The sequence below is a fragment of the Lethenteron reissneri genome, chromosome 15 (genome assembly GCF_015708825.2).
Source record: "Lethenteron reissneri isolate LAM-NWPU_2019-01 chromosome 15, ASM1570882v1, whole genome shotgun sequence".
Lineage (NCBI taxonomy): Eukaryota > Metazoa > Chordata > Hyperoartia > Petromyzontiformes > Petromyzontidae > Lethenteron > Lethenteron reissneri.
Window position 1 is genome coordinate 4414313 of NC_083793.1, and position 13502 is coordinate 4427814.

Below are 13502 nucleotides of genomic sequence, written 5' to 3' on the forward strand. Positions count from 1 at the left end.
CATTGGCTGTCATTCATGTGTTTGGTTTACGTATAAACGCGTTCATTAATCGTTAATTTGCTCACTTTTACAGGAAAGTTTTAGTGAGTCGTATTCTAGGATGGTTCAGCAGTAGGGTGTTGGGATTATTATTAAATACTTGAGTGCATTGATGGATTTGTTTGTCTTGTCAGGCAGGTAGTGGACCCCTTATCAACCTACTGGTTTTGTTTTATATTTAATCGCTTTGGTAACGAATTGACGTGGCATATTTAACTTTGTCTCGTCTATACTGTGCATTTTTTTATCGTACATAATGGTCGGTTCCTTTAACCTCCATGTATAATTCGCGTGCCATTATTAATTCTGCACTATTTGATGCATGCATTGTAAGAATGTGTTTAATCATGAGCATCCGTCAGTGTGCTTAATGTTTGCAATACGGTATTTTAAAATGCTCATTTTAAATGGATATACACCATTGAAATGAAGGAGAAATTATAGAGAAAACAACATTTTATTTCAAAGTCTCTACATTTCCCAACGATCTTAATGCACTTGCTGAATATTTGAACACGCCGTATCAAATGGAGCCATCACTATCACAATACACTTTAGAGAAGAAAGATGGTAATTAGAAATCAGTAGCATGTATATACACGAATCCCCCCGTTTCTGCTGGATACTTTTTGTCTGAAGTAAAACGAGTGTCTAAATAATGGAACATTCTTAGTAATACACTTACCCCTGCCCTAGTAATGTGGAATTTGAACTCCTGGTTGATAGTGACTTTTTGAAAGCGTTCACATACGCTAATTATGTTTGAAAGTCAACGGTCTTGAGATGCATTTAAACTTCGAGATCTTAATCTGTACGAGCAAAGGAAATGATGGGCTGGATTACTGCTGTAATTTTTTTCTATTTAAAAGTGAACTGACCAAGTAAAACGGCTTCCTGAAATCTGATTAGATACGGAATGTCCAACGCAATCTTGATGTTAAACATGCCTACACACAACTGCCTTTTGTTTACAATTGAATGTATATGTTCGTTTTTTTATTTGACATACCTGGTGCTTTTAGCAACATTTAATGTTTACGTAAAAATAAACTTGTAAATGTGGTAATGTTGTAATTAAATTTGTCAACTAATTTTAAATCATGTGTATTATGGACTATTAATCTTACTGTGTGAAGTAAAAATGTTATTATATAAAAAAAATTCACTGCCTGGTGAAGACTGCTCCGTGCCATTTAGTTAATGTGGGTTAAATAGGTAATATTTTGCGCTTAGTGGTGTAGTTAAGTGGGTAGCATGGAAGTAATTGCTTAGTACTTAGTGCTGCCTTTTATAAGTCTAATTGCACCCTATGAAACAATCTGTAGTTGGCTAAACACTATACTCTTTGGTTCTTTCGTTAAAATAAAAAATATTTCTAACTACGTGACTTTACCGAAAGAACCAAAGAGTATGGATTCCTGCAGTCACGAAAGCTTCAAATCAAGTTCAACACTGTCCTAGTGTAAGACTATGTTGAGACCTACAGGGGGAGCTGTGTGGACATCTTTTGGAGAGGCTGGTGTGCGTTAGTTGTTCATTGTGCCAACGTAATCACTGACTATTGTACGCTGCTTGTGACAGAGTGGTGCACTTGCCAAAAATTGATTTCGTGGTTTAAAAATATGGTAGTGGAGGGGAAAAAAGTATGAGTTATAAGACGACAAGAATACATACGATATGCCCATAGAATCCTTACCGTCAGGATTGTTTGCTGCTGATGAACAGTAGATGCCAATGATGCTGTATTTACGTAATTAGGGACCATGAAAGAGTAAAAATGCTCAAATGAGAACAAATGCCAATATATTGTGTATAGAGCTGAGGGGTGGCTCAGTGCTTCTCACACATTGCATTATTAACTCATCCACCTGAATTGATTGATGCGCCCCCCCCCCCCCCCATTTCACGAAATTGCACAGCTCACTGCGGTAGTGTACGGTCAAACAAAACCTCATGACGCACAATGTCGGATGGGGGTTCTTCATCCGGCAGTGGTCTGACATTTGGCTTTGAATTAATATTACAGATTAACCATAGAAAATTGACAAAATGGTAATACTCGCAATCGAACATTTATGTGGAGAAAACTGTTTGAAAAAAATAAGCTGGCCAAAACATGATTTTGAGTAATATCTGAACAAATATATATTATTAACCGTTAAATGAAATTGTGTACTTTTGCTAAAGCAACCATTTTCTTCCATTCATAGTACATACTTTCAAATGTTATAATTAATGTAGAAATACTATATTAAAAAACGTGTGGCTTTTTTGCATTACCCTTTAATAACCAACTGTCTAAAGTTACGTTTTAACAGATACAGGTGGCTACTAATCAACATCTTTAACTGCATCTTGCGCTCTCAGGTTTTTTGCTTTCATTCACAATGACACGAAAGAAAGGCTCTCAAAACAAAAGTGCATCGTGCCAACTTGAAAGTGGCACGCGCTCGCGGCCCACGGTCGATTCAAACTATTGGCAAGAAGCAGTTGCTCCCGGCAAGCGCCTGCCTCCTATTTATTGCGAACACACAGGCCTGTCACTCAGTGCCATTGGTGGCCCGTGGGGATTAGAGGCAACTGAAACCCAGGGCTTTATATAAAGGATTTCCCCTGGTGCATCTTATTGCGCCGGGTGGATGATGGTGGGAAGGTCACCCTTGCAGCTGCCCTTCGCATTAAAACTTGATGGAGCCAAGAGCACAATAAAAGTGCGTTTCAAATCCCCAGAGAATATATTTGACATTGACTCACCAGGGACTTGTTGGAACGAATTTGCTAAAAATTGAGAACAGAGTTGGTGAACCTTTAACAATCCCTGGATAACTAATGATTGCAAAAATGTCAATGTTAAACACTTTTTTTGTGGCTATAAAAGAGAAGTAAAGATACAAATTGCGTCACCTTTCATTACAATGATATAAACTTTAAGATGGTAGGCCCCTCTTAGAGCTGGACTTGACTCTCGGTGTATTAGGAAACATACCATTCATGTTTGGTGAGCTCAATAGTAGGTACACACCACACTAGAGCATTTACACCACACGCAGACTTTCATTTCTGTAGATCAAAGTAAAATTCATTTAAACTAATTATAATTATTTTGTAATCTAGCAATAGGGCATGCCTCAATTACAAAAGGCTGTGCCTTAGTTATGGTGGAGTGGTGGGGTGGCTGTTATGTTAATTTCAAATGAATATCATCTTGATTTCTTCCCCTCCATATATAACTGTAAAGAAGAGCGAACCAGTAATGCAAACCGAAGACAATTTCATCCGAAAGATACAATTTTAGCCACACATCATGGCATGCATTATTTTGACTGACCTAGGTCTTTATTACATTTTGGTCAGAGGAAATAGTGATTGCGGTAGAAGTCACAAATGATAAAATGTCTGCTGGTGACGTCTTGACTGCCCGTAATGTGAGTGAGCGTGCAGAGCTGATGTTTGTCCTTTACCTTGTCTGCCCCACGCGTAAATGTGCAGGCCTCCCATCCGAAGGGGAAGTTCCTTCACCTTTCTCACCCCAGGTCCCTATGCCGACTCCACACTGGTAAGAGAGCAAGGCATGCAGATACACTGGCTATGCCTACCCCCACATTGGTAGAAATGAAACACATAGAGGCATACCTTTTCCATGCTTTCCAGTTCCAGAATACCATTTTTGTTATCAGCTTGAATATGTATTCAATGCAAATTATTCAGCAAGGTTTTCATTGCTTCGCCCTAAAAAGTACAATGTTATCTTGGATTACTTTCGCAGTTGCTGCCTATATTAGTTCTTGAATGTACAATGCAATGGAATTCTGCTTTTTATTTTTATCTCTCTCACCCCCACCCCACCCATCCCTCATTCTCTTGCTGCCCTCTTTGCTTTGTGGTACACCCACTCACTCCTTTGCTGTATCGCATCCTTTATGTTCCCAGTACCTTTTGAAGGCCAGTTTTAACTTATCTTCTTGTTTCTTTCGGTAAAGTCACGTAGAAGGGAAGTAATAAAATAATAAAAATAAAACATAATAAAAATATTTTTATTATTTTATTACTTCCCTTCTACGTGACTTTACCGAAAGAAACAAGAAGATGAATCCCTGCAGTCACGAAAGCTTTAAATCAGTTTTAACTTAATCGGCGAATGTGTTGTGTTTGTTATCCCGAGTGCATATTGATCCAATATTTTTTTGCGTAGACCGATTCATTTTTAAGCAACTTTGGGCCCAATTTTCCTCCCGATTAATTATTCATATAGTTGTGTGGTCCTTGAATGACAAAAAATGGGTCCTCTGCAATTTCAACATTTCTGAAGGTAAATTATGATTTTGGCTGCATTAAACAAACCTTGAACTTTTAACAATGCTGGTGATGGGATGATGGTTGAGTTAAAGCACTTATACCGGACGGTCACCAAATAAGATATTTACACTAAACTATTTATTGTTATTTTACCCGGTAAGGCCTACTGAGCTACATAGCTCTTTTTCTGAAGCGACCTGGCCACAACTGATAGCTCAACAAAGTCGCTTATCATGTGGAAATGTATAGCAGCCATATTCCCTAAAGGCATGTTTTGAAATGGAGGGAAAAACCAGAGGAAAAATCCACATGGCCACGGGGAGAACATGCAAGCCTCACATATACAGGCGTCAGGGTTGGGATGGAACCCATTGCCTCCTGTATACCAGTCGAGGTAGTTAACATCTCGCCACGAACTGATAATCTGGCCACTGCAGAATGAGGTATGCAGCTGCACAGAATTAGTAACTTTACCTTCAACACTTCAGAGTCCAGGATCCTGCTTTGGATAGTGCTTAACTATACATGTTGACATGAAAAGCGACACCTTATACCATCTAAATAAAAAGAATTCATTAACAAAATGTTGTCTTTGAAAATGGCAGAGTATGTCCACTTAGCTTAATAGTTTCATCCTATTGTGTGGCAATGGGAACTGCTTATTGAAGTGAAAATTTATAATTGTATTCTACACCCCTGCTGAGACACCCTATTGGGTGACATCTGGGAGCAAAGGTGTATTGCTCGGCATTGGAGTCATTAACTAGCATTGGTCAATATTGCAATCCGCATCATAACCGGAACACTGGAAGTAACGCTAACGCCTGGATCCCCGTTCTGGCAAACATTCTGCCACCAAATATTTGCATAGATGTGCAAACTCCAAAGAAGTTACGTTTTCTTTCCAACAACAACCTACCCATCAACCTAAACCTCAACGATGTACCTCGCTGGCGACCCCCGGATTCGCATTCTGGGATCGCAGTGTTACTGTCCTCGAATTTTACCCAGATCGATAAGAACGCTGGCGAACAGTGAAACAGCACAGCTTCTCGTTTGAAATTCCTCGAAGACACTGGTGTACCGTTAATCACATAAAAACATCAACAGACATGTTCATGAATGGAAAATATAAGACAAGCCAAAGTACAATTGTGGCCATGTAGCCAAATTATGGACCATAAAGTGAACCACTCACTGTAGCCTGCGCTCCTTCAATCAATGGAAGAGCAGCAAAACTACACGTGGCTAGCAGGGCTTGATATTGGTATTTAGCTCCTGAACATGTTTTTCCATGTGCAAGAATAGAATGGAATTGGTTTATTATATTGAGTGTGCGGAGATGGCCTTTGGTTCTCCAAGTGCCATGGTGCCAAACGAGATGACCTTTCCATTAGATGGAAGTCATTAATGGAAGCAGGGACCCAGCAAACTAAAATATCGCAATAAAGTAGCGGTCAGCAAATCCATGGGCATAAATCCACGTCCTGCTGGACATCTGTGAAAAAAAACTTCATAGCTCATTTGATTCCTCCGATCTAAAAGATTTTGATTCTGAAATCTAGAGGAAATACTTGGATGATCAAGTTCCGTACACCTAGTGGAATAGTACTTATTAGAACAGGCAAGCATTTGTTGTAGATGAGTATAGGTCAATTAAATATTAGGGGTGTGTTGCACCAACCTTAATGTGTGGGTTGTCTTGAAACCTGTTGTTTGTTATTATTAGGTATCATCAACAGAAAAATAGAAATGCTCTTAATATCTGTTATTTTGAAAAATAAGCAAATGAGCTTGAAGTCTTTGCTCATATTTTATATATTCTGGACACTATGCGTGGTACATGTACGCTTATACGTGTTCATTACTTTTAATTGCACGCAGTTCCTATGAAAACAATTTTAAATCTTTGGCTGTATTATACACACAACATAACATTTCTTAACAGCAATTTTGTAACTACAACTTGAGTTTACTCAGGCCAGTCACATGATTGAAAGCAAACATGACATGCTTTGGTGCACACAATTTCCAATAATTCACTGTCACAATGTACAATTTGAGCCATTTATGTACATGTATAAGCAAACTCCATTCTAAAGCCTTTCATTATGATGGTATGTATATGGTAGATGTTGTCCCGCACCTCTGATTAGCACGATTGGCTACATACATACAGCACATATATGTCCAGCCTCTTCAGAAGCGGACCCCTGGTGATCCGCGAGGCTACCACAGGGGGTCCACGGAAAATCTAATTAGTATCATCACCAAGGAAATGTACACATTTCAAATAACTAGTGGCATGTGGTGGTCCGTAAAATGTTTGGAGATTGATAAGAGGTCCACACTCAAAAAGGTTGAGAACTGCTGGCTTAGAGAATGTTGGAATCAATGGTAATGGATATTTGCCAATACCACCACAACATGTGTGTACTGTAATCCTAAACAGTTTTCATTTGGCATGGCAGGAGAGAAAATGACTGATCTGGAGAAAGTGTATTTTTTATTTTTTCCATAAGCTTTTTAATGCTATCATTTGTGAGAATTGCATCAAATACTCTGCCAGGAATTGATGGATAAAGCAAGACCTCTTTAGGTGAACTTTTTTTTTTCTTCCAAAAACATCGGTTGAGTTGATATTTACATATATATGGTAGCAATTGTGTATCTTTTTTTGGCATTGTACTTTACAGTTACCCACAGGCTTGGCAGCTTGGCACATTGTTTTATTTGCTCTTAGATGCTAAGCAAGGTCAAGGTTATTTTTACATTGTTTGGATGGGCAACCTTAGGGGGAAACGTTGAGGTCACTACAGGATGTGGTGTGGGCTCCCATCTGGGCTTTACTTCAAACCAATGCCCTGACATGGTAATTCAACCATTGCCCTGACATGTGCTATAAAAAGTGCTGTCTTATAATTTGAAACTCAAACTTGATATTCTCACTTATTTATGATGATCGTAGAGCATGTGGTTTTCGTGAATAAGAAGTATTAATGCCAGTAAACTAGAAAAGCTCAAATTTCACTACAGATAAGTATTATTTTAGGAATGGCAAACTTAGACACGAGTTAAATTGCAAAAATTTTGTCAACAAGAGGCTTCTTGTAAAAATTGTTGTCGTTCCCGGTAATTTTCCCAGTTTTAAATATGATCTGAAATACATACACATCTACATAAGACTAAAATATTAAACTGTGGCCGTCTTGGCGATTTCCATATGTGCTTAGAACATTGGCTTCTTGCCTCAACAATTTAGTGAAAGATGATTGAGAGCAGTGTATTTCTTTATTCTTTAAAATTGTACCAAGGTACATGGTGTTCCGGGACACACATTGTAATTGTCGTGTGTACCTTTGGAAATGTGGTGATAATCCACGGCAGTCATCCTCCTTTCCTCTCCTTCAATTATTAATTTTCTAATACCTCGAGTCACCAAATGGGCCCCAGTGTGACGTCTTCCCCAGGTGCCGAGGACAGCCGCGCTGTGAATAATTTAAGAGCGTCACGCGCGGTTTTCTGCAGCCGTTGATGCACGCACAAGGATGCTCACACAATGGTCTGTTATTGTGAGCACCTAATTGTCGGAGCACTTCTGGACTTATTTATTTTCGTGTAAAGTTTGCTAGATATTGCAGTGTTTAGTTTACATTCTAGTAAAAAAACAACACTGTTTTGTAAGGAGTGCAGAGCAGTTTGTTTTGGTGGCTCCCTTGCTGACCGCTTTCTTTTTTATGTTGTCTTGTGTCGGTACAGCTACCTCCAATGTAAAACTTCCCTTATCAGTCAAACAGGTGTAGCTGTTACCTGTCAGTGGTGCCTATATCCCTCAACTCTTGAACTCGCGTCCAGCCGTGCCCACACCAGATAATCTGTAAATTTAAACAAACCCAACACTGCCCTGGGGACATCATGCACCGACACAACAGCACCCCCACACCCGCCCACATTGACGTACTTAAAACTAAATTCTGGCCCCAATTGACCAGACATTTGCGATGCTCCCTTAACGACGTCGCTTTGCGTAGCAATCTCTGCTGGTGTATATCCCGTTATCTATCACATTGCCAAGACCAACGGTCGGAGCATTCCCTCTTCATGAGTCGACGACATTTGAGGTTGTGCTGAAAGTTAGCTGGACGGGGTCCTCGTGGCTGGCACCTTTGGGCGAATGATTGCCGAGCGCTCTGGCTGTTGCGCGAACTTCCGTGCACCTTTGAAATCGTATGTGTCAAAGCAGTCCAATGCTTTTTAGGGCAGCAATTTGGACTCCTTGGAAAACCAGAAGCGGACATGTATGGCTATCCCGGCGGTGCATGCCCCCATGATGTCAAAGGCCCTTCCCCATAAGCTGTCCGTTGCTGAGGATGTATTGATCCTACAGAACACCGTGCATGGACGGTGCTTGACAGGGAGTCTCGCAGGCCATGGTCATGATTATCAAGGCAATTACATATTTAGCTTATTCTGGGACATTTTCTTTAGAAGGCCCTGGAATAGCAGAAACTACAGGGATTAGAAATATATTCTGCCAGGCAGCCATGCAAGGAGCTGGAGATGGTTGGTGGCATTCTTGATGGACGCTGCCTTTGATCTTGTAAACCAGGCTTCAAGGACAGTTGGTGCTGCAGAGGGGAATGTGTGTACATGATGGTAAAGGGAGGCGTTGGTTGGATGACTTTGTCGGTTAAGAACGCTTTTGTGTACGTTAGTGTCATTTATGTTAGTGTTATTTATGCAACTGCAAACACACAACACGGAAGCGAATATATTCAGAAGTTTTCAGCCAATTAATCGGTGTTTATACATGTGGGAGGAAAGCAGAGCACCTGGAGAAAACCCACATACAGATGAGACAGATGGGTATTACTACAACATGCTGTACCACCTTCTGGCAATCCCAGGGTATTGCACCTTGACACCCATGGGAAGGGAGTTTCCCAACGTATTTGAGATCCCCAATTCTTGCCTCCACAGTGCTGGATTAGGAGTTTGATAGTCTGAAGGAGCCAAATACATCCTTTTGTGATAAGAAGCACAGAGTCAACTAAACTCGCGCAAAATGGAGCAGGGGTTCTCGAGGTTTGGAGGAGTCCTTCCATTTTTACAATACAGAGACTCATCCACTCACAAACGAGTTAGGTTCCAGAGGTCTATTCGTAATTCGATTTGTTCGAAAGTCCAACTTTACTTCTGTCAATTCCAAACACGTTGTATGGCATGTACACTAAACACAGGGAATAGCTTTAAAAGTTGTATAATCTCTTCTTGGTTCTTTCGGTAAAGTTTCGGCCACAACGCAAGCAGCCGTCCTCAGGTGAAGAACAGGTCTGTCGGGAAGACAGCGTCTGAATGAAACAACACCAGGCTTGGAGGGTATATTTAAGCTGGGTTGGAGGGGGAAGAGCGCCTTGACAAAATAATTTGCATATCAAGAGGGAAATGCAGATATGGGATTAGTCACTACTTGTGAAATGCGTAGGAGGTGGGCGGAGGGTTTCAAAGTCATGTTATGCCCGTGCATTATGCAGGATTAGCAGCATCAAAGGGAGGGGATAGGGGTAGCATTAATAAAGGGAAGGAATGTTAATAGTATGTAGCTGCAGTAACTAAACCACCACGTAAAAAACTAAAGTATAAACTACATAGTATCATCAGTATACTAAATATACTCTCCAATAAGCTGAGCTACTAACAGTAAGTAATATATTACATGTAGTTTATACTTTCGTTTTTTACGTGGATGGAGGAAGCGGGGACTTCTAGAGGAGTAAGGCAAGGGCCAGGGGGCAGCCTGAGAAATTAGCTACGTATAGGGCTCCCCCAATCTCAGGAGCTAAAATATGACCTGCCAGGGAGGCTCTCTCTTCAAAAAGAAACTCTTAGTCATTGAGTGATCTGATCCTGTATGGTCTGAGCAATGTAAAGCAAATACAGTACATGAACCCTAAGATACATAGCATACAAACCTGAAAGGCACTATCACTGTCTTTGCACCTTGTGACTGCGAGTTTCTGCTCATTAAGAGATAAGAACAGACCTAACTACAGATTAGATTTGCCACGTGTACCACTCGTGGTGGCACAAGCCACACGTGTAGTCTGTTTTGTTTGCATGAGGCCAATAAGTGTGTATGTGTCGCTCTGGAACGGTTGCAGAGAAGGAAGAGGAACCGCAAGCAAGATGCTGACTCTGTCAGTCTCTATAGCCTGGATGTGAAGGTAAGGTTGTGATGAGGTTTATTGTGGCCAGGTGATGAGAGAACAGATTAATAGTTGTCTTGAGTGTGTTGTGTTCTGCTTTGAATATTTAATCTTTGGCTGCGAAATATCCCACAGCATTAGTCTTCTGCAGTCAAGATTCTGTTAAATCACAGAAGGCAAGGAGCCAACTATTTGCATCTCGTGACTTTATTGGCAACCAGTAAGCAGGGCAAAGTCTCTTTCATGTCGAAAGTGACGTTAGTTGCTCTGCAGAGAGTGCCCTTTTTTTGGCTGACGCTGAGCTATAATAGAGCAGTGCTTAAGAAGTACTTAGGAAGTACTGCTTTAAGAATTGTTATGCTATGGATTAACACCAAAAAGTATCAGTTCTAGGCTATGATGTCTTCTTTTAAATGCCACTCGTCAATACCATTTCTGGTTTACGTGGTTAATTTGCTGAATATTTCTTGCAAGACTTTTGCTAGATGTATTCAGCATAAGTAACCAAATGTGTATTTTAGCCTATAATATCGACTTAACGTTTAATAACGCTTAAAACATTGCTAAAAAGTGTCTGCTTTATCATCAAGGGGTGAAACACCATTTAATGATGCAGCAGTGAAAACAAATCGTGAGAGAGGTCTTGGTTGACAGATTATGAATTTCATCATTGCAGTGGAAGCCTGCTTATACAGTTTTTTGCTTTGACTCGGTAGCCTCCAACCGATTTGCACGCCCACTCCTGACCCAGCACTGGCAGGCAGTTCTTTATCGTCCTTCATCAAAATGTAAGGAGGGTAAAACTAAGCCTATTAAAAAAAAGCAATTTTGAGTGGCATGAGCGTTTGCACCCTGCACGTAGGATGCCTAATTATCTTGTGTCTAGCCGAGATACTGGCGCCTCCTTTACGGCAATAATTTGTGGTTTTAAAGAGCTTGCTAAGTTGGTGCTGGTTTTTTTTTTAAGCTTGTCACATGGTGTGAGGTTCCAAGCCCCTTTAACCACTGTGACACTAAATGCTCATTTTCCAGCTTCCCACATTTCCCTCTCTTTGTTTCCTGTCAACTCTGCTTATAGTCAATAACCCCCATTTTTAAACAACTCTGTATATAAGCAGACAATGCGTCACCTTTCCATATCGTAATGAAAAATAATTTTTTCACATCCCATCGGCCACAAGGTCTTCTCATCGGGCAAGCCAATGCTGATACAATTATGCAGTAGCATCTGGGATGTTTTCAAATATTAATATTTTGTGGAGGGACAGATATGAGAAGATGTAGATACTCCTTATATATTTTGTTCCTTTGCGAATTATTATTTTGTATTATCCTGAAATGAAAGCTGTTCCCCCTTTGTTATGGACTACGGCACCACTTTTCCTTAAACACTGCATGTGCCCAAATTCTGAGTTTTTGCCAAACGTTGGGTTATTACATTCAGTAAAACCGGGTGGAGATGAAGAAAAAATAATGTATCCTACTGTGTTTCGTTTATATCATATAGCACAGACTACAGAGTAACTCGGTTTCGCCTGTAAAAATTAAAATGTTCTGTGAAGCCCTGTTTCCATGCTTCCGGTGCGATAATTGCGGGGTGATTTACCAGACAAATTTGTTTTCGACGCGAACACGAAGTTGCCCACTCTCGTGGGTAATTTGTCACGGCGCCTTTCCTGTGCACTGGATAGCAGACGGCATCACTCCCACACACGTGCCTATCTGCAATTGTATCAACCCATGGATCCACGTGAAAACTCCGGCATAAATACGCACACGTTTGACTGCTCAAAGGGGTGGTCCAAACGAACCACGTTTAATGCATCCCTGCAATGTCCCCACACGGGCACTGCAGTCTGGCCATTGTGCATATACGACTCCCTAAGCCCATGTCCAACCACACCACTGCCATGTTGGCAATTTTCGTGACGAGAAAATTGCATCTGGAGAAACGCCCGTGGCTACATTGGCCTGTGTTGGCCAGTCGCTGTTGCAGAGTGAGCTGAGACTGCACCTACTCTGTGTGTGTGTGATGCACTAGAGAGGATCCCTGTTGTGTTGGGGCGAGGTTGGGTGGCACCTATTTTGCACAAGGATACTCTTGCCATGACCAGATTCCAGGCTCAATCCAGATACCACTTTTCCCAAAGAACATTGCGTCTGATTGTGTAATTTGAACAGTCTCATACTGCATTTAGTTTTTTGGAGAAAAAAATCTTAAGTATACATTTTCATCAGTAACTACTAGCAACCCACGCGTCATTTGGAAGTCACCGTCCATCTGTCCATCCCACCCAACCAGCCAGTAAAACTTTTAATGTTATATACAGCCCTTTTTCTCTTCACCTTTCTCATGCCTTCTTTGTACCATATATCTAAATGTATCTTGTATTCTCGCTTTGTCTCTGTTTCTCTATTCCTCTCTTCTACCTCTCTTCCCCTCTGTATTCCTGTCCTTCCTCCACTGTATCTCACCTACTTCCCTCCCCGTTATCTCTCTCCCTGTTTCTCTCACCTCTCACCCTTGCTCTCCTTATTCCTACCATTCCCGTCTCAATCTTGCCTCTCCATAATCCTCCCTCTTACTGTTTATCGCTTATCCTCGCTCTCCTCTTTTCGTTTAGCTCTCTAAGCTATCCGCACTCTCAATGTTTTCACTGCCTTGGGCGTGAACACATTCTGGAGGAATGTGTTCAGTGCAGCGCTCTGCGTGATAGGGAGGGACAGAACACATAGGCTCGCAGCTTGGCTCCAAAAAATCCACGGCAAGAGAGGGTGGCACAATAAGAAGCCACCTTTTTCTGTCCGAGCATGAAGCAGTGCTGCAAGCAGCCCCCAAAGTCATGATTGCCCTGCAGGAGCAATCTGGGGCCAGCGCTGTGCCCCCGTCCGCTTGTGAATGAGTGGTCAGGCGAGGAAAGAGCCATCAGCTCTACAGCATGCACAATTGACACCGTGCTG

At 41.2% G+C, this 13502-nt stretch overlaps 2 protein-coding genes across 3 annotated transcripts in view; one reads left to right on the top strand and one right to left on the bottom strand.

Moving 5' to 3' along the window:
• CFP (complement factor properdin) overlaps positions 1 to 13502 on the bottom strand; it is a 261228-nt gene that overhangs the window by 170228 nt on the left and 77498 nt on the right. The gene's annotated exons all lie outside the window — the stretch shown is intronic.
• Positions 1 to 13502, top strand: part of ARHGEF3 (Rho guanine nucleotide exchange factor 3) — a 63541-nt gene that overhangs the window by 1573 nt on the left and 48466 nt on the right. For both annotated transcript variants that reach the window (XM_061551828.1, XM_061551829.1), the window contains exons 2-3: positions 3529 to 3595; positions 10497 to 10559. In XM_061551828.1, the coding sequence (XP_061407812.1) occupies positions 3529 to 3595; positions 10497 to 10559 (130 nt within the window). The remainder of the gene's footprint in view (positions 1 to 3528; positions 3596 to 10496; positions 10560 to 13502) is intronic.